The sequence below is a fragment of the Podarcis raffonei genome, chromosome 2 (assembly GCF_027172205.1).
Source record: "Podarcis raffonei isolate rPodRaf1 chromosome 2, rPodRaf1.pri, whole genome shotgun sequence".
Lineage (NCBI taxonomy): Eukaryota > Metazoa > Chordata > Lepidosauria > Squamata > Lacertidae > Podarcis > Podarcis raffonei.
This window is the reverse complement of record NC_070603.1, coordinates 125,644,725-125,665,279: the sequence shown is the minus strand read 5'-3', so window position 1 is coordinate 125,665,279 and position 20,555 is coordinate 125,644,725. Positions and strand designations below refer to the sequence as shown.

The following is a 20,555-nucleotide window of genomic DNA, read 5'->3' as shown; positions in this document are numbered from 1 at the left end:
TAATTATTAAAATGGTAATTTTAAAACACGTTCTTCGTGGCCCTTTCCCTAAAACTAAGTGGCCACAACGGAGAAGGAGGTTTGTGTCCAGTGGCTGGTTCTGTAAGCTCACCTACAGCAGGAAGGATAAAATGGCAAGATAGTCCAATAATAATCGTAGAAAGCTTGAAAAGAATAATAAGAGTTGGAGGGGACCACAGCGGTCATTTAGTCCAACCCCCTGCAGTGGAGGAATCTTGCACCCCAAGTAGGACTCGAACCCACCACCCTGAAATTGAGAGAGCTGTGCTCTACCGACTAAGCTATATTGATTTGTGAAAGATATCCCACAGTGGTGTATTCACACCAGCTCTCTAAATCACCCAGTCAGTCTTGCCTAAGCAAAATAATCTTTTAAGCGGGTGCCGAAAGGAGCTCAGCGGAGGCGCCTGCCTGCCGGCTGTCAAGTGGCAAGGAGTTCCAAAGTACGTTGGTGCTGCCACCCTGAAATAAAGATCCGGTTCTCACAAATACGGAACGGGTCTTGCGTTGAAGGCCCCGCTCCGCCTTCATGCATGTGGATTTCGAGCCGGGGGGGGGGGAGGGCAGGCGTGACTCTCCTTGGAGGTTTTTAAGCAGCAGTTGGATGCCTTATCTGAGATTACAAGGCGCACACCCTGCGGCGTCTTGCGCGGCGCGTGCAGCTGCCTGTCCGCCGCGTTTCCTCCTCCCTCCTCCTCCCTCTTTCCTCGCCGGCGGGGCGCACCGGCGTGTGCCCGGCGTCCGCCTGGCCGGGATCCACCTCCCAGCGCCAAACAAAGACCCCTTTTTCACGGCCCGGAGAGAGGAGATCGGAATGCCGATTGCTTTGGGCACATCTGAGATGCCAGCCCCGTTCCCATGCAGCCTCTTGGGGGGCCCCACATTTGGGGGGGAGGGTGTTGTTCCATGGGGACCCCATCTGTGGCACGCCGAGGGGGCAGCGAGACTGGGAGGGTCGAGGACCGAACCGTCCGGGTTTGAGAGGTAGCGTGGTTCAGTGGTTAGAGCGCGTCAGGCACGATAGTGTGAATGAGGAGGAGGCGGCGGCGGTGCGGAGCCTGTGAAAACTTTGTCCTTGGATGTTAAATCAGATTCGCTTCACTCCCCCCCCCCCGACCCTCCCCGCTTGGCTGAGCCGCGCAGGGTTGCCACCTTTCCCGACCGGCTCTGCTCCTGTGCCAGTTTGGCCAAAAGCAGGTAGATGAGCAGGAGCGGGATATTTGGACCGGACCAGCAGGCTCTCCTGAAAGCAGAGGAGCGGGGCCAGGGGGAAGAGTTGGCAACTTTAGAGCAGCGGGAAGGGTCTGCATGGGGTGAGGTGGGGGCGGCAGGCAGCAGGCCAGTTTTGTAACCCCATTTTCCGTCTCTTCCCTCCTGCAGCCGAACCGGTGGACGTCTTGAAAGTGTTGCAGCTGCAGAACCAGCCCGAGGGCGTCCGCAAGACCACGGGCTTCTGCCCCAAGAGGCGCTCAGGATCGGGGCCCGACGTGGCCTACCGGATATCAAGGCAGGCGCAGATCAGCGCCCCCACCCGGCAGCTTTTCCCAGGTACGCAAGCGAAGAGTGTGTGTGTGTGTTGGGGAGGGGGCGAGTTCCCATCACTTCCCCTCAATTTGGACCAGGTTCGCAGTGTTTGGATTCCAAGTTGTTTGGGTACCAAGGCGTTTGAGAACCGAGGGACCACTGTGCTTTAAATGTGCCAGTGCTTCTCGTAGCTTAGACCCAGCCAGGTGGGCAGAGTATAAATAATAAAAGTTATAATTATTATTGTAATAAACGAAAATCTGCCATCATTCCCTTATGGGGAACACAAGAGCCCTTATAGAGTCCTTTGTAGGTTCTCCATTGGTCGGAGAAAATAACAGAGGCCAACCAGAGAATATTGAGAAGCAAAGCAGCTAGTAAGCCTGATCTTTATTAACTGTTGCAACAGGGTGCTCCCCTCACACGCAGGAAAGAAGGAGGAGGACCCAGAACCAAGGTGCGCCCACCCTTATATAGACATTTTAAATTCCCTGCCCTGGAGCTCAAGACCAACCCTCCATACATCATACCTACATCACAGAAAGGGCGGTCTACAGCAGAAATCTGAGTGCTTTGTTTATCTCCTGTCTGGCAGGTTATCTGGTCATGCCTTATCTGATTGCCTTTCCTGGTAGTCTGTCACCCTTTGAAATGGTGATTACTCAATTCCTGTAACAAGGAAGGATTTTTTTCACTCCTTCCCTCCTTGCAGAGAAAACATTTGGTCAGTTTGGGAGTCAAAAAATGGTTTCAGGGCGGTCTTCCTGGGCTGCTCCAGACATGTGGTCCCCATATCTATGTACGTGCTTGCTTGGTACATTTATGAACACTTATTATATAAGACCTTAATTTTTTTATTTCATTCTTATTATGTGGGGAGCCTCCAAAACCATCCCTTTTGTGGGGTTTGGTGGGTGCTGCGGAGCCCTCCTTAAACCCTCCTCTCTCCCCCCCCCAGGCAAATTCCCAGAGGATTTCTCCATCATGGCTCTGGTGAAGCCCAAATCCGGACTCCAGGCGTTCCTGCTCTCTATCTACAACCAGCATGGCACCCAGCAGCTGGGCGTGGAGCTGGGCCGCTCCCCCGTCTTCCTCTATGAGGACCAGAGTGGGCGCCCAGCCCCAGAGGACTACCCCATCTTCCGAGGGGTCAACCTGGCCGACGGCAAGTGAGTGCCCTCCCCTCCCGGCTTCCTTCTCTGCCCCCTCCATCGCCCCACTGCAGGGGGAAGGCCTGTGCTTTGTCACGATCCCTGGTGCGATTCCCGCATGGCCCGGGGTTGGGCTGGATGACCCTTAGGGGGCCCTCACCAACTCTTCCATTCCACAATCCTTTGATGTTATGATTAACACATACAACGCGCGATAATTACAGAATATAAAAATAAAAAATGAAACACTCAGAGAATCGTCTCTAAATACACCAACAGAATTCGCCAAAGTGTGTATGAGAAAAGCACCACAATTTTAACAAACACCAAATATAATGCGTAGTAACATCCATTGCCTGGGTTGTTGGCCATATATATATATATATATACTGTATCAGCATCAACTATGCTCTACAGGAGTTTATACAAAAGCAAGAGGAGGGGGAAAGAAAAATAATAATTAAAATATGTTCTTTATACAACCTTTGGCCTCTTGCTCAACCTGTAATTTCTGTGTCAGTTTTTCCAACAATGTATTCTGCTAGATCGCACTATGCCTCTGGTCCGGAGTCAGTCATTGCAATGATTTCCCTGTCCTGGCAATGGTCGTTCTTGCCCCCCGCAGTTATCGGATGTGTTAGGAGTTCTTTATTTCTAATTCGCAAAATATCCTGACGCGTTTGCAAGAAACCAATCTTTGGAGACCTACATGTTGCGACTCTCTGCCCATCGGCATTGAGCAGGTGCCTTTGCTGGGCTCTTTTCGGCCCCTGCTAAGAACGGCTTTGTTTATGGGGAATCGTAGCGTAGGAAGGAACCTCAAGGATCATCTAGTCCAACCCTCCCTGAAAGAGCTGCTGTGTAGACAATACTGATCCAGAGGGACGCCATGGGAAGCGTCTTCCTGTGTTTCTACGTAGACCAATGTTGGCAGGTGTTCTCCTCTGGTTTTTAGTTCATCAGTTGACTCAAATTATTTTTTGAAGGTTCAATATAGTTGTTCATTCTTAGCTGTGTTTTCCTGATAGCTCCATCGCTCTGTTCTTCATGTAAACAGTTTTTTTCATCTTCTCTTTACCACCAAGCGGCATATACCGTATTTTTTGCTCCATAAGACGCACCCGACCATAAGACGCACCTAGTTTTTAGTTTTTAGAGCAGGAAAACAAGAAAAAAAATATTTTGAATGAAACTGTGGATGTATGATTTGTGTGGTTCATGTTATGGGCACAGACATGTGATTTGATGGTGAGTTTGGGGTAGTCCAATGCAAAAATCCTGAGGATCCATGTGGATCCGTGCTTTGTAACCACATTTTTGCACCATTGCAGCCCCTGCCAACAGTGGATGCGTGATTTTTTTGGTGCAGGCTGTAGCCATGGACATGCTATGTGATCTGATGGTGAATTTGGGGTGACCCAATGCAAAAATCCTGAGGATCTATGGGCTTTTACCTCCCCCCTCCCAGGCAGCCTCCACTAGCGTCCCTTCTCTCTCTCGCGATCCCACCAATCAGCTGTTTCCTTTCAACACTCCCTTCCCTCGTTTGCCTTAGTGTCTTTTCCTTAGCTGGAGCAGTTTTTTGCTCCTCCTTTTCTTCTAATTTCTCTCCTCATTGATTTAGTCTTCCTGTTTCCCCCCTTTGCAAGTTTGCTGTCTTTACCTCCCCCCTCCCAGGCAGCCTCCTTTATCTCTAGTGTCCCTTATCTCTCTCCCCGATTGGCAAACGATCAGCGACTTTGTTTCAACACCCACTTCCCTCTTTCAAAAAAAGAGAAAGAAAGCATGAACTGCTTTTTGCCCCTGGGCAATTCGGCTCCAGGGACCACGCATTCGCCCCATAAGACACACAGACATTTCCCCTTACATCATAGGAAGAAAAAAGTGCCTCTTATGCAGCGAAAAATACAGTAAATTCTGAGAAATGCAAGGTAAAATAAATTCGTAGGCCCCACTCGGCACTTTTGAACCGTAGCCCAGGCAGGATATTCACCCTGGGAGTTGTAGTACGGAGGCTCACGTCTAATTCTCTGTTGGTCAGACTTTATTCCATGATGTGTGGTTGGTGCCTCTCGAGAGGCAATGGCGTGCGCCTCCATACTACAACTCCCAGGGTGCATCTCCCGCCCGGGCTACGGGAGACTCCACGCTGGAATTGTGTAGCGTTTGCTCCCGAGCCTTGTTTTCTCCCGAAAATATCCCGCAAGGCAGCAGAGATTTAGGAGCAGAGTTTTCCTTCTCCTAGATGGACTCCTTTCCTCCACAACCTGTGCAGAAACCGCCTTCTTGACTGTTGGACCTGCTCATAGCCTCATCATAATTTAATAATAATTTCATTATTTGTATCCCGTCCATCGGACTGGGTTTCCCCAGCCACTCTGGGCAGATTCCAGCACACACAAAAACATAATAAAACACCTAATGCTTCTTATTAGCCTGAGTAGCACTGAGTTAGAAACAAAAGAGGAATGCAAACAGGTAAAATTGGTGGTAATTGCAGCCAGACAGGTTAAATCGAGTAATTGGAAACATGCAGAAGAGCGAGGGGTGAAACAATGGAGGAAAAAACTGAATAATATTATAATTTTAGAATACCTAACTGTGAAGATACATAGAATGAAAGGGTTTAAGGTCAGTGAGAAAGAAGAGGATTGGTTTGAGAAGATATTGAACTATTTGAGTAGGTTTGAACAATTTGGGGCAATTAAAATGTTAAAAGTTAAATAAACCTTGTGGAGGGAGGAGTGTTAATGTATATAGAAGTGTACGTATGGTTGATTTGAATATGTTATTATTTAATATGTATATTATTGAATATTGTATACCCAATGTATCAGCCGCCTGGAGGGGTTTCACTGTTTGTGTTTGGGTGGTTGGTAAAAACTAAAATATTTTTTAAAAAACATAATAAAACACCAAACATTAAAATCTCCCCTATACAGGGCTGCCTAAGTTCAGGAGACTCCTAAAGGTGGCATAGTTACTTATCTCCTTGACATCTGATGGGAGGTTTTCCAATAAATAATATTAATATTAATAATAATAATAATACTTTTTTATTTTTTCATCCTCCCATTCTGCCAGCGGTGCATTTCAATAAAGTCGAGGGAGTTCCAAACTGTAGGTGGTGCCACGCTGAATATTGGCCCTTCTTATCCACGTGGAACTGGCACTATTACGCCGTGATTCTCGAGGTCCCTTCTGACTTTATGCAGTTCTGTGACTCTGCGATTCCCCCTTATCCAGGTGGCACCGGGTGGCTCTGAGCGTCAGCAAGAAGCAGGTGACCTTGATCCTGGACTGCAAGAAGAAAGTGACCCGCCCTCTGCCCCGCGGCAACCAGCCAGCCATCGACACACGCGGCATCACTGTCTTTGGCACCCGCATCTTGGACGAGGAGGTCTTCGAGGTGGGCAGCCTTCTCCGCTATCTCCCGCTGCTACTTCGGCCTGCGGGTGCCGGACTCTTCACCCTCTTCCTTTGGCTTCCTCCCCGCAGGGTGACATCCAGCAGCTGCTCATCTCCTCCAGCCCCCAAGCAGCCTACGACTTCTGCGAACACTTCAGCCCCGACTGTGACGTGAAGGCCGCCCAGAAGCCCCAAGCGCAGGAGGCCCAGAGGAACCCCAGCAGACCTGAGGTGAGGTGAGGGGGACGGAGGAGCTGGGGTTCAGGAAAGGGGTCCACGTCCCACCTCCCCTTCCACCTCCTCAGCATCCTTGCTGGGCAGCGGGAGTTGGGGAAAGGTTGTTTCCTTCTGGGAGGAGGAACCCAGGAGGCGGTTCTGTGTTCGAAACACAGTATGAACCCTCGCCTGCCCTCCTGGGATGGGGGTTGTTCTTGAGGGCAGACAGGTGGGGAAGTGGCGACATGCTTCTAGCCAATCCCAAAGCCATAGCTGTCAACTTTTCCCTTTTCTTGCGAGGAATCCTATTCAGAATGAGGGAATTTCCCTTAAAAAAAGGGAAACGTTGACAGCTATGCCCAAAGGCTCCTGGTTCAAGGTTGGGCCTTGGGAGAGACCCCCGCCTGACCTCTGGATTTGTGCGGACGAGGGTCCAACTCTGTACAGAACAGCTTCCTAGGACACTAAATCTGCCTGGACTGTGCCAGGAGAGGGAAAGGAAAGTATTTTGCAGGCTGCCATGACGCAAAGGAAACACCTTTTCCACGTGCCAGATTCTTAAGGTCAACCAGAGCGAAAATCCGCCTCACGTCTTCCTTCTTCGGGGAATTTTCCACCTTCGTTCTGACTCAGGGCGTTTTGTTGATTCCTTGTTTCGGAGCAAGGCCAGGCTCCCCTTTTGAGCAGCCCAAAGATGGAATTGCGGAGTCGGAAGGGACCCTCTGCGGTCATCTAGCCCAACCCGCTTCAATGCAGGAAGCACAGCTGAAGGCTCTGGGGTGTTTAAGTGTCCTCGCTGGCACTGCAATTTCGCCTCCTGGCAGTTCCTAATGCCCCCTTTTGCCGGTGGATCTGGAGTGCAGGATTGTGTCCATGTTGCACCTGAAGGGGAAGCAGGTTGCTACCTTGGGGCAATTATTGAGAACGCCTGCCAACCTAGCAGTTCGAAAGCACGTCCAAGTGCAAGTAGATAAATAGGTACCGCTTACTAGCGGGAAGGTAAACGGCGTTCCATGTGCTGTGCTGGCTCGCCAGAGCAGCTTCGTCACACTGGCCACGTGACCCGGAAGTGTCTGCGGACAGCGCTGGCTCCCGGCCTATAGAGTGAGATGAGCGCACAACCCTAGAGTCTGTCAAGACTGGCCTGTACGGGCAGGGGTACCTTTAACTTTAAAATATGGACTAGCAATGAGCTCCCCTTGTCGTAATGGTGAAAGGGCAAAAACTCTCACACACACCAATTTGAGCACATTGTTGTCCGTTGACAACTTTACCTGTGATCCCTTCATTGCAGGGGGCTGGACTCTTAGGGTCCCTTACAAAACTGCAATTCTGTGAACTTTTTGGAACATTTCAGGTGGTGCGGCTGCCATTTGATCAAAGAAATCTTATTCCATTAGCCACCTGCTGCATTTTAACGGATTGATTAAATCTGCATTCGTTTTCATATGCAGAGTGAAAAATAATCCCTTGTCCCCCTTGGTGAAAGAGGCTCCAGTTTCTGCCACCTGCATTTTTAAGCAGCTAGGTTAATCCAGCCATAGTTGATCAATTTAACCAACTAACTGACAGATCAGTTTTGCAGTCCTGGTGAATTATCAGTCGGGAAGCGGGCAAAAACTGGATTCCCTCTCAAATCGTTTTTTTTCCTTTTTGCGGTTTCTTAGGATTAACATTCCCTCCCATATTTGCTTTTTTTTGGGGGGGGGGATGATCAGTGCCACTGAATCCGCAGGAAAAAGCGCCCCCCCCTTGCTGGTGTTTCAAAAGGCTGGTGCACAGGAAACCACTTGCCACTTCCCCAATCCAGTATTTTTTGGAGTTAAAAAAGAGAGGAGAGTGTCTTCAGGGGGTTCAAAGCCCCCTGATGTTGCACCCATCTGCGGGAATGGTTCTCAACCGCTGGGGGGGATGGCCTTCTGCCCCCCCCCCCGGACTGGCAAATCTCTGCAGCCGTTTATGGTTTTTTTGTTCTGTTTTGAAGAAACCGCTTCTCTTGCTCTCCCTCAGTACTTTGGTGAGGACCTGCAAGACTATGACGCCTACCCCTACTATTATGGGCCTAGCGAGGGCGGATTGGGCCCTCTCTCCTCTGCGCCTTTGGGGGGAGCCAGTGAGCAGGTAAAGGGAGCGGTGCTGTGGTGCTCCTCCCCAGAAACGTCTGTCCGTCCGTCCGTCCTCGTACCCGAGTCTTGTCCTTGTCATGTGGTTGTGGAATAGTCCACCTGTCTGTCTCGTCCACCTGTCCATCAGTCCATCCATCCATCCATCCATTTATCAATGTCTATGCATTACCTTGCCTTTAATTTAGCAACTTGGGGGGCAAACCCCGCCCTCCCCGCTAGTTTCTTCCAGAGATGAACAGCCAAGGAGAGACTAGAGTCTGGGGAGTTATCCAGGCAGATTGGGAGAGTGTGGGTTGGGAAATAGCCATTGCCAGAGAGTGGCAGGATCATGACCATCCTTGGGTAGATAATAGCTGAGTTGCAGGCAAACATTATTATTATTATCATTATTTTAAATGCCGCAATGAATGGTGGAGTTCACTCGCGGTTGCGCTGCATCATATCCCACGTAGTCCATTGGAAATGGCGGAGCCCATGGTGCAGCGCGGCCGTGGCTGAAACCCAAACATGCAGGAGTATCTGGGGCAATGCGGAATCGGTGGGCTAGTTGCAGTGAGGAAAACCACAATCTTACAGGCCGGTTTTCTGCAGAAATCTGTGGAGCTCTAGCCTGTGGATTGAATTCATTTTGAACCAAAAATAAATAAATCATAATAAGAAATATCCTTCTGTAGTTCCTATACTAGTGGGAGGCTGTGAGTATTTACTTGGAAGTGGGTTTTAGTGGGCTGGTTCAGGAGAAACGCTAAACCATAGTTCAGTGTTTGGAGAGCACGCTCTGCCCCAATTTGGCCACAAGAAGCAGCTCGGAGGTTTTTTCTGCTGTGTTCGGTTAAGCCGTGTTGCTGTGTTTTCCAAACCCGGGGGGGGGGGGGGGGACGACCCGCTTCTCCCACCTTGATGGCAACTATGCTTAGTGCAGAGAAGGCAGCTTCAAGCCACAGTTTACGAAGCTCTTCCGCTGACGGTGGTTGGGATTAACCACAGTTTAGGGTTTGGCCACCATGTTTCTCATTTGCTTTTGCTTCCTGCTCCTCCCCTCTTCCTCCTCCATCGCCATCTTCATCACCCCGTCCTCTGTTGTCGTTTGTCCTCGCCGCCCTCCTCGCCGCTGCCAGAAACCGGCCAAGGGGAAGCCCCCCGCCAAGCCCAAACCGAAGCCGAAGCAGCCCCAGAAACGCCAGCTCGCCAGCACGGCGCCCGCCTACGCTGCCAAGACCGGCCCCAAAAATGGCTCCAAGTACCCTGGCAACGGGAAGTCTGGCGGGAAGGCCAGCAGCGCCAAGGCGACCACGAAACCCCCCCCGGGCAAATCGGGGGGCCAGGCCCACGCTGGCGCCGTCGGAGCCCGGAAGCCGGGGAACGGCTACCAGCAGGTAGAGCCACAGGGGAGGGGGTGCAGGGTGCCACCTGGCCCCCCAACCCTGGGATCCGGGCAAAGCTGGCTGCTCTGGCCCCCCTAAAACCACCCCACTGCCCTCTCGTCTGCCTGTGTGTCTGTCTGCGTCTCCCCACCTCCTCGTGTCTCTGTGTTAACTGTACCACGTCCTGCATGCTGGGCCGTTGGGGGGGCCGCAAGAGAAAGGGCCCCCGAAACTTCGGAAGGGCTCCCCACCCGCTCTTGGGAGGGGCGGCCGGATTGAGATTTGACTTTCCCTCAACCTCCCGGGAAACGAGAACCCACATCCGTGCCAGGAGGCCCTATCCTAAGTTCGGACTTCTCTTGTGCTTTTCCTTTCCCCCAAATGGACACCTGCCAGACCCCCCCCCCAAATTGCTGGCAAGGATCCTTGTCCGGCTTGCAGGTGGGGGGGGTGAGATTCTGCTCCCCGAGATCCATTTGTCTCCCCAAGGGAAAATGATCCGGGATAAGGAGGAACGCTCCTTGCAGAATTGCTGAGTTTGGGACGGGACCCCACAGGGTCATCCAGACCAACCCACGGCCATCTCTTCCTTCTCCTTCCTCCCGGGACTTGAGAGGAGAAGTTTGGATGAACTAACCATGTCTGCATTTTTTTTTCTCTCCGTCCTTTCTCCTGTTTGGCCTGTTTCTTTTTTCGATCCATCCTCTCCCACTTGTCCGTTCGCCCCACAATGTGACGGCCGTGTCTCCCCCTCTCTTGGGCATCTTCTCTGCCCCTCCACCAACACATTCTTCCTTTCCTTCCTCAACACGCCAACTCTGCTCCTCCTCCTTCCATACATACCCAACCCCACACACTGCGTTGCTTTCCTCTTCCCCTCCCCGGCTCGTGACTCTTTCCTCCGCTGCCACCACTCTGCTGCACCCCCTCTCAAGGATGTGGGCCTGCTCCCCACAGAGGAGCCCTGGGGGACCCACGAGTACCTTGACTACACCTTGCCCCCTGAGGCGGAAGAGACCTATTGGGAAGAGGGCCCCACACAGGAGGCGTCCCTACCTGTTGCCTCGTCGCCACGGGGAGAGGTAAATGTGCCTCTAGCACCAGCGTCCTGGCAGAAGGGCGTTTGCTCCCTGGTTGGGTGGGCCGTGCAGGGTCTGCAAGAGAGGAGCCAGGACTCCTGGGTTCTGTGGGATGGAGAGACCCAATGGGCTTGAGGCCCCGGACTCCTGGGTTCTCAGGAAGAGCAGGGCGGATTGGATGGCGAGGGGAAGAGCCCTCTAAGCTCAGGGGCTTTGAGTGCAGGTAGGACCAGGGAAGACCCCCTGGGCCTGAAATTCTGGAAAGGCATGATGGGAGTTGTAGTCCCAAGGCAATGGGTGGACCCCTGCCGCAGCTTCCTCTGCCCCCTTGCTGCTCTCTGGCAGGCTGGTGGGGCAGAAGACCCCCCCCCCAAGAATGACACCTGGTTGGGTGGGCACCAGCCCCGTTTGCCCCCCCTAACGTATCCGTGGGTTCCCACCCTGCCCCGGGGCCAGGAGGAAGCGCCCAGCCCACGTCCCGCCGAGGAAGAGGTGTTCACCGAAGAGGAGGTCCCCGGCGTGGGGCTGGAGTACGAGTACGCCTATAGGAGCTATGGCGAGGGGGCCGAGCCGTCGGAGCTGGGGCCTGTGCTCTCGGCCGAGACCCCCCACGGCGGAGGCGTAAGTGGGGTGCTGCTCCCTTCCTGGAGGCCCTCGGGCGTTCTTTGCCGCACCTTCCTGTCCTGTTGGGTCTACTTCCTGTTGGTTGTGCTTGTCTGTAATGTCACTTCCTCTTGCCCGGGGTTTGCTTACGGAATGGTTTCGGCCTTGGCCTCTTGCTCTTGTTTTAGTGTTTTATCCACAACCCGTTTCTGTTTCCTCTTTCGGTTCTCCGCCACGACACTCCTTCTTTCCCGACAGCTTTGGTTTGCGGTTCCTGATGGCCATGTGGCTGTGGATTCGGTTTGCTGATGTCACTTCCTGTTTGAGGATGCCCATTTCCTGCTGCCTGCGCACCCCTTCCTGTTTTGAAGTCGCTACTTCCTTCTGCCTTTGCCACCATTCACCACCGGGTGGCGGTAGCACTTCCTGTTCTGTTTGCAACCCTTCCCACTTCCTATGACCCTCCTCTTTGTCTGATGACATCATTTCCTGCTATTGCCAGGTGCTGGATGTTTTGTCATGCTGCCTGTTTGGGTTGTTTGGCATTTTCTGCTGCACTCTTTTCTGAAGTTCCTCTTTAGTTATTTATTTCAAGTCACTTCCTGTGATGCCATTTCTCTGTGTGGCGATGTCATTTCCTGTGATGTCATTTCCTTCCTTGTTGACGTGTCTTGCAACACAGTCTACACAGAAATGGCAGGAGGGAAGCTTCCTCCCTGTTCTGTGATGTCATCACATGCCCTATGATGTCATTGCACTGCAGGGCCATTTCTGCAGACAGTCTCCCCTTCCCTGGCATGGTGCAAGCGTTGGAACTCAGTTACCAGTTTGGGGGGAGGGCTGAAAGCCCCCAAACGGGACATTGTAACTGTCAGTCCACGCTGCCATCTTGGAAGGCAGCCCCTTTCCCTTCTTCCCCACACCTTGGCCCCGAACCTCACACCCCGTTTGACCTCCAAATCTTCATGTGTAGAATTTTGCGGGAAGAGTTGTGGGATTCAGAGGCTCACTGGTCACAATCAAGCAGGGTATAAATTTTATGGAATAATAAAAGACCCAGGATACATAGAGTTAATTTCTATCTAAATTTAGAAGGAATAGGGGCAACCCCCCCACACTTTTATTTTTATTTTTTAAAATAATGAACACATAGGCTTTTAGCCAGCTAAATTCTACTCCATTGAAGGGAGTCACATCCATCTATTCCAGTGGGTTTACTCTGAGTAGGATGAACCTTGTCTACTTCTTAGGTGCCTGAAAAATGTTCTCTGCCAGAGCTCGTGTAATTCCCCCTTTTCCACTTTTGCTCAAGGCCCTACTCAGACCTTACTACAGATTTACTCTGAGTTTCCTCCAGCTGGTTTATTTACGTGCCGCCCCCCCTTCATTCTCAGTCCATTTTGACAACAGATCCCTTTTTGTTCGCCTGCGGCTCCGGCCCTTGCTGTTTGCGTCCATGAAAAACAAACGGCAGCTTGACTCCCCTCCTGCCCCACCTTTCAGCGGCGAGCCAGCCATTCCCCTTTTTAGATGAGCATAGAATCATGAAATCGGAATCGGGACCCCCTGGGGTCATCTAGTCCAACCCTCTGCAATGTGGGAATCTCCGTCCTTTCCGGCCCTTTTAGCAGCTGCTCACCAACATATGCTTGGCTTTAAGTCCACGTTGCCAAGCTGCCCACTTCGCAGGGACGGCATGGCAGAGGGTTGGGCTGGATGGCCTTTGGAGGGCCCTTCCCGGTCGATTGCAGGCGGTTCCTTTTCCCCAGACAGCCCCTCCATTTCCCGCCCGCACTGAACTGCTTCTGTGAACCCCCTCGGGTGTGGACACCCCCCCACACTTTTTGCACCCAGGGGCTGGGGTTGGGGGTGGTTGAGCCCGTGGCGCCATTCTGTTGACTGGCCCCCTCTGTGCGGCTACATGTCTGCTTCCCCCAGGCCGTCCGAGGAGCCAGAGGCTACAAAGGAGAGAAGGGAGAGCCGGCCGTCTTCGAACCCGTAAGTTCCTGGAGGGGAAGGGGGTCCTGGCCTGGCTTGGATGGGGTGTGTGTGTGTCATTTCGGACTGTGTGTGTGTGAGAGAGAAAATTCAGCATTATGGATGCCATCTTTCCAAAGGTGAACACCCACCCATACAAAAGTTTCTCAGCCTTTTTTGGGCAAAGTTGCTGAACCTTTTTAGCAAAGACATTTTTGCCGGTTTTTGAAAATCCCGCCGTTTCCAGTGGGCGAATCCCGGCTACTTCCGGGGTATTCCAGATGTGGGGCAGCCCCTCCAAACATCGGCCGGTCTAGGCAGGCTGCAAGGGGCTGCCTGTCTCCTTGAGGCCTCTTCCATCTCCACAATTCCACGATGGATGCAAATACAGTGGTACCTTGGTTCACAACCGTAATCCGTTCCGGAGGTCCGTTCGTAAACCAAAACAGGTTGTGACCCAAGGCGCGCTTTCGCCAGTGTGGCCTCCGAAAAGAAACTGATCGTAATCCAAAAAAATTAATGGGTTGTAATCCAAAAAAAGTTTGCAAACCGGGACACGGGTTTGATGTGTAATCCAAAACGTATGCAAACCAGACTGTTCGCAAACCGAGGTACCACTGGAGAAAGGAGCTTGCTCAGAGGTCTCCCAAATCCTGCAATATCTCTCCGCTTCTAATCTGCACGACCTCCTCCCTCGTTTTGCACAAGTCAGTCTGTTGTGCGCAAGGCCTGGTTTTCGCAGGCACGTTCAGCCAACTCCGGCACCGTAGGTTTGAAGAATTGTTGAGTTGGAGGGGGACTGCCAAAGGTCATCTAGCCCAACCCCCCGCTGTGCTGCCCTGACGCTTCGCCTCCATGAGGTCTAGCGGCTTGCTTCTGCCCCACCCAGGTCTCAAAATTTTGAGATTGTGGCAAAGGCCGGCCAGACTCCTCAAAGGGAAGCCAGCGGGATCTGAGCCTCAAGACTCTCTCCCCAGTTATCCAGCAATTATTCCAGAGATTATTCAGAGGCCTTTCTGGAAAACACAGCCCATGGTGGCTCTTGATAAGCTTATTTTCCTCCACGAATCAGATGGATCCAGTAATACATCTTTCATGTCCCTGTAGGTTTTAATTTAATATTGGGAAGATAGCTCGTTTAGGGGACAGAAAACTCTGACCCTAAACCTCCACTGTCCTGCAGAGAAGAAAAGGCTCAGGAGTAAACCCGACACAAATCGGAGTCCCTAAGACGGTTGTGGAGTTGGATGGGACCTCCAAAGATCATTCAGTCCAACCCCCTGCAAGGCAGGGTTCCCATTGGCTCCGGTTGTTTCCATTCATTTCACAGGCTGCCTTGAGTGCATCCCTGAGCGCACCAAACCAGGATGCAAACAGCTCAGTTATTGAAAATAAATCTCCGCAAGCTTGGGGGGGGTGTTCCATTTTGCCCCCCCCCCGCCCAGTAACTGCAGGACTGGGAGCCCTTTTTGCACCAGCAGTTGCCCCGGAATAACATCCCCCCCAAAGACCACCCCTTCCCAGTTCCAGCTTCCTTGCAAGCTCCCAAGGCAGGAGGGCAATCTGAGGCCTCACCAGCAGATCTCGGCAGGATCGGGGCCTCTTGGCTCCTTTTGGGCGGCCTTCAGAATTCCCCAGAGAACAGGGTTGACCTCTGAGCGACCGTGCAAGGCAGCCATCCAACCGGCGGAGCTGCGATGCCCCAGAGTTCTCGGGTTTTTTTGTAGCGTTATCGTCTCAGCATAGCGCGCTGGGTGTGTGTTGGTGGGGAGGGGGGAGAATAGCCGGTGGTGGGGTAAACAATGAGCTCTTTCACGGGCGAGAGCAGAGGGACGGGGCCTGTCCCTCTGCCAAGGCAGGTCTGCGGCTGCTTCCTAACTCCTTCTTTTTGCATGCCTGTGTTTGTGCCTCTGCAGGGGATGCTGGTCGAAGGTCCCCCAGGCCCTGAAGGAGCTCCGGTAAGAGGCATGCAAAACCCCAGGGTGGGGGGTTTAAGGGGGTGAACCAGGCCTCCACCCCATCTCGTGCCCCCTGTCTGGTGGGCAAGGGTCATGGTCTTCTGTTCCTCCTTCCCCACAGGGTATAAGCGGACCACCAGGGACTACGGGACCCCCAGGACCCCCCGGCGACTCTGGGGAGAGGGTAAGGCTGCGATCCGGCAAAGGAGAGGGGAGAATGAAGGGCATGTGGTGAAGGAGGCGCCAAAGGGCAGCTCCTGCCCCTATGCAAACAAACTTCAGCGTCACAGATTGGATGCAAAATTCAGCATCACAGATTGAATGGGATGCAAAATTCAGCGTCACAGATTGAATGGGATGCAAAATTCAGCGTCACAGATTGGTTGGATGCAGAGGAAGGGTGGGGGAAACTAGCTGGGGCACCCCAAAGGGAAGAAGGCTCAGAGCCCAGATATCTGGGGTGGGACAATGATGAGCTGTCAGAGGGAGAAGACTGGAAGAGGAGATATAGGAAGCTGAAGAGGCGACAGGGCTTAGTGAACAGGGGGAGTCTGTGGCAGAGCGAAGTCCAGACTCAGAGGCAGAAGCTGAAGCTGGAGAGAAGGGAGGGAGGCCAAGAGGCAGAGAGGAGTAAGGCTGGGGAAGAGGCACGGGGGTTTCCTGCTGCGACAAGCTCCCCTCCCCTCTGGTTTCCCAGGACCAGAAGAGGCGTGAAGTGGGAAGAGCAGAGGCAGACATGAGGGTCACGTCTCTGTTTGCTTGGGGAAGGCCTAGAGAGGCGGAGACGTAGACGGCTGGGGGGAGGTGGGGACCTTCGGTCTCAGCAACTGATCCATGGGGTAAGAGCTGACTGAGCCGCTCAGCTCATTGGGCCTGGCGATCCTGTTTTTGCTCACAAGGAGTTCACTCCCAGCTCGCTGGGGTGATGCACTGCTGGCTGGCTCCTGTCGTTTGGTGCCCTGAAGGACGCATTGTTCTCCTTTATGGATGTCCTTTGGGGAAGGGTGTCTGCAAATAATAATAATAGTAATAGTAATAATAATAATTTATTATTTATACCGCACCCATCTGGCTGGGTTTCCCTAGCCACTCTGGGCAGCTTCCTACAGAATATTAAAAACACAGTAAAAGATCAAACATTAAAAACTTCCTTAAACAGGGCTGCCTTTAGATGTATTCTAAAAGTCAGATAGTTGTTTATTTCCTTGACAACTGGTGGGAGGGCGTTCCACAGGGCGGGCGCCACCACCAAGAAGGCCCTCTGCCTGGTTCCCTGTAACTTGGCTTCTCGCAGTGAGGGAACCGCCAGAAGGCCCTCAGTGTCTGGGCTGAATGATGGGGGTGGAGACGCTCCTTCAAGTCTACTGGGCCAAGGCCGTTTAGGGCTTTAAAGGTCAGCACCAACACTTTGAACTGTGCTTGGAAATGTCCTGGGAGCCAATGCAAAGGAGAGTGAGGTGCTCTTTGGGACAAGGGAACGACCTCCCCTCCGCTGCGTGCTTGCATCTCAGCAACCATCAGGTGCCAGGCACACACGGTGTTCTCTGCTCATGCAAAAGCCCAGATCAAGGCAGCCGGACCCGTTGAAGAGGCACCTGGGAGAAGAGGATGCTGGACTAGGTTGGACTGGTTAAACTGAGTTTGGGTGGCCGTGAGCCCCTGGCCGATTGTCAACAGTGCACTTTGTCGTTCACACACACGTGCAAACGTGCGAGCCGCCCCTTCCCGCCCCAACTCTGCTCTCCCTCCTTCTCCCCAACAGGGCCCCCCAGGACGCCCCGGCATCCCTGGCTCAGATGGATCTCCCGGACCCCCTGGCACGTCCATGATGCTTCCGGTGAGTCGGGATGGCAGAGAGAGGCCGGCCGGTATCAAGGTCCTAAGCCAGAGGCTGACATCTAGGATCTTCAGGGATTAAATGCAGGGTAGTTCTCGAGGATGCTGTGAGCGGCTGACCAGTGCCAGTTTCTTCAGGGATTGGGGTGAGGGTTTTTGACGCCATGAACACTAGCCAATCAGAGCTGTGCACAGCCCAATTCTGCTGCAGACCGATGGCTCTCCCCTGGAAATCAGCCCTGAAAGGAGTCTGAGGGAAACAGCTCCCTCCAACTGGGGTTGGGGGGCAAATGTGTGGTTGTGGGGTGTTTGGGTGCCTCTCGGTGGAACCTCAACTCTGCCTCTTCCCTCCCTCAGTTCCGATTTGGGAGCAGCGGTGGTGGAAAGGGGCCAGTCGTGGCGGCCCAGGAAGCCCAAGCCCAGGCCATCTTGCAACAAGCTCGGGTGAGTCCGGTTTCAGGGGGGGATGAAGATGGTGATGAAGACCCCCCCATTTACTTCCCCTATTAAAGTCCAGGGAACAGTGGTCTTTGCTTCCTGGTGGCCCACCCAGATTTCTCAGAAGGAATCTGCCAGCCTTTCTGGGGCAGGTCCTTGTCTGACCTGACACTGGTCTTCCAGGACCCTGAAAGAGGGGCTGTTTTTTGGGGGTGCAACGAGGGACCCTGTGAAGAGAGGCAGCAGTCTTTGGGGCATCTCAGTTTAGAGGGGGAAAACGAGGAAGAGCCCACAGGACAGAAGTTTATGAAATATAATATGCTTGGCGTAGAGAAAAAGGAGAGAGAAAAAAAGGTTTTCTCCCTCTCTCATAACGCTGAATGATGGAAGGTTCGGGGCAGATGAGAGGAAGTCCTTCTTCACAGAGTTCAGCTGTGGAACTCCCTGCCACCGGAGTCAGGGAGGGGGTCACCAACCTGAATACCTTTAAAAGGGGTTAGGGTCAGGGAGGAGGAGAGGGCTTCTGAATCCCACTGACTGGAAAGCCCAGGAGGGGAGGGGGCTGTTCTGGTGCTCAGATCCTGCCTCCGGGTTTCATACTGGGGCATCTGCTTGGCCACTGTGAGCAGGATGCTGGCCTAAGTGAGAAGGCACTTTCCTATGTTCTCGTGGAGCCTCCAGGCCCAAAGGCAGTCTATCGGGATCCCTAGTTTCTTAGGGACATTGGGCCACTGTGAGAATACGGGGTGCTGGACGAGAGGGGGTCCCCGGCCTGATCCGGCGAGGCTCTTTCCCTGCTCTTAAAAGTCCTCTCTGAAGGAATGACCGCTGGATGTGGAGCACGCTTTCACCTGCAGATAAGCCACAGCTGTCTGACCATCATGCCCTCTATCTAACCTTTGGCTTTCTCAGTGGTCTGCTGTGCCCTGTCTGTGACCTCTGTCTCCTCCATCATACATTGTGCAAGGAGGAAATGACGCGGTGGAGACAGGTGCCAAAATAACTTTGTACCACCCCACGATCTCGGGACTGGAAGATGTGTAAAGGTCACAGTCTGCAAAATGTATCTGGCTGGTTTTGCATATTGTGCTAATAAAAAGAGCCTCCGCAGAGCTAGCTGGCAGCTTGCTTTGGCACAGCTCACCTGCATTACCAACTCCTGCCTCCTGCCTTCACTTCACCTCTCCCTCCCACTCACATCCAAACGCTCTTCCAGTGATGGTCTGATACAAACACCTTAACCTCTCCTCCCTCCCCTTTTCTTTCCTCTGCAGCTGGCCTTGCGTGGCCCCCCAGGACCCATGGGCTATACAGGTCGTCCTGGACCCCTGGTGAGTATTTTGCTTGGGGGTGCTTGGGTTTGTTTCCTGGGGCTCAGAGTAGAAGGACTTGGGTGCGTTTGGAAGAGCCACCCTCACCCACATTCCCAGGACGATAAATCCAGAATCCAACGGTGCTGTGGTGGTTTGAGTTTTTTCGGACGAAGACCTAGAAGAAACCAGAGTTCGAATCCCCCCTCAGTCGTGAGGTGTGGCAATGCAGTCGGAGCAAAAAGCAATTCAGCACCATGAATCAGGCCCGGAAATGAAGCTGACGACCAGAACGTTTGTTTCTGGAATGGGGGGTTTCTGCCACCGCATTTTGGAGCAAGTGAAGTTTCTGAGTTGTCTTCAAGGGCAGCCCCAGACAGAAGAGATTGCAGTAGCTGAGTCAACAGCTAATGCTATTCTGGGCTGCATCAACAGAGGCCTAGTGTCCAGGTCAAGGGAAGTCATAAGGTAAAGGGTAAAGGGACCCCTGACCATTAGGTCCAGTCGTGGCTGACTCTGGGGTTGCGGCGCTCATCTCGCTTTATTGGCCGAGGGAGCCGGTGTACAGCTTCCGAGTCATGTGGCCAGCATGACTAAGCCGCTTCTGGCGAACCAGAGCAGTGCACGGAAACACCGTTTACCTTCCCGCCAGAGAAGGTACCTATTTATCTACTTGCACTTCGTGCTTTTGAACTGCTAGGTTGGCAGGAGCAGGGACCGAGCAACGGGAGCTCACCCCATCACGGGGATTCGAACCGCCAACCTTCTGATTGGCAAGCCCTAGACTCTGTGGTTTAAAACACAGTGCCACCCGCCGAAGTCGTAGTCTCACTCTATTCTGCCTTGGTCAGGCCCCACCTGGACTATTGTGTCCAGTTCTGGGCACCACAATTTAAGAAGGATGTTGACAAGCTAGAACATGTGCAGAGGAGGGCGACCAAGATGATCAAGGGTCTAGAAACCGAGCCTGATGAGGAACGGTTGAAGGAGCTGGTTATGTTTAGCCTGGGAAAGAGGAGACTGAGAGGAGATAGGAGAGCCATCTTCAAATATCTTAAGGGCTGTCACATGGAAGAGGGAGCATGCTTGTTTTCTCTTGCTGCAGAGGGTAGGACTCAAACCCATGGCTTCAAGTTACCAGAAAGGAGATTCTGACTAAACACCAGGAAGAACTTTCTGACAGGAAGAGCTGTGTGACAGTGGAACGGTCTCCCTCAGGAGGTGGTGGACTCTCCTTCCTTGGAGGCTTTTAAGCAGAGGTTGGACAGCCATCTGTCATGGATGCTCTAGTTGAGTTTCCTGCTTTGGAGGGGGTTCAGCTAGATGACCCTTGGGCCTACCTTCAAAGTCTACAATCCTAGGGTTCTATACCTCCAGTCTGGAAGTTACCAGACAATGGGCTACACAGAGCAGAGCTTTCCAAACTTCATGTTGGTGACATGCATCATTTCGTGACACAGTAATTCAGTTTTGCATCATTTCGCGGCACAGTGATTCGGTTTTCCATCACTTTGCGACATAGTAATTCGGTTTGCATCATTTCG

General features: G+C 52.7%; 1 protein-coding gene across 6 annotated transcripts in view; it reads left to right on the top strand.

The window, feature by feature from the left end:
- The window catches only part of COL11A2 (collagen type XI alpha 2 chain), a 93,611-nt gene that overhangs the window by 19,673 nt on the left and 53,383 nt on the right, over window positions 1–20,555 (top strand). Inside the window, exons 2-14 of one of the 6 annotated variants that reach the window (XM_053378715.1) lie at window positions 1,402–1,569; window positions 2,504–2,714; window positions 5,943–6,105; window positions 6,195–6,335; window positions 9,565–9,822; window positions 10,746–10,892; window positions 11,346–11,510; window positions 13,431–13,490; window positions 15,386–15,427; window positions 15,549–15,611; window positions 17,190–17,264; window positions 17,621–17,707; window positions 18,976–19,032. In XM_053378715.1, coding sequence (XP_053234690.1) covers window positions 1,402–1,569; window positions 2,504–2,714; window positions 5,943–6,105; window positions 6,195–6,335; window positions 9,565–9,822; window positions 10,746–10,892; window positions 11,346–11,510; window positions 13,431–13,490; window positions 15,386–15,427; window positions 15,549–15,611; window positions 17,190–17,264; window positions 17,621–17,707; window positions 18,976–19,032 — 1,637 coding nt within the window. Of the gene's footprint in view, window positions 1–1,401; window positions 1,570–2,503; window positions 2,715–5,942; window positions 6,106–6,194; window positions 6,336–8,330; window positions 8,442–9,564; window positions 9,823–10,745; window positions 10,893–11,345; window positions 11,511–13,430; window positions 13,491–15,385; window positions 15,428–15,548; window positions 15,612–17,189; window positions 17,265–17,620; window positions 17,708–18,975; window positions 19,033–20,555 lie in introns of all 6 variants that reach the window. The other 5 variants (XM_053378716.1, XM_053378717.1, XM_053378718.1 and 2 more) reach the window with 5 other exon arrangements.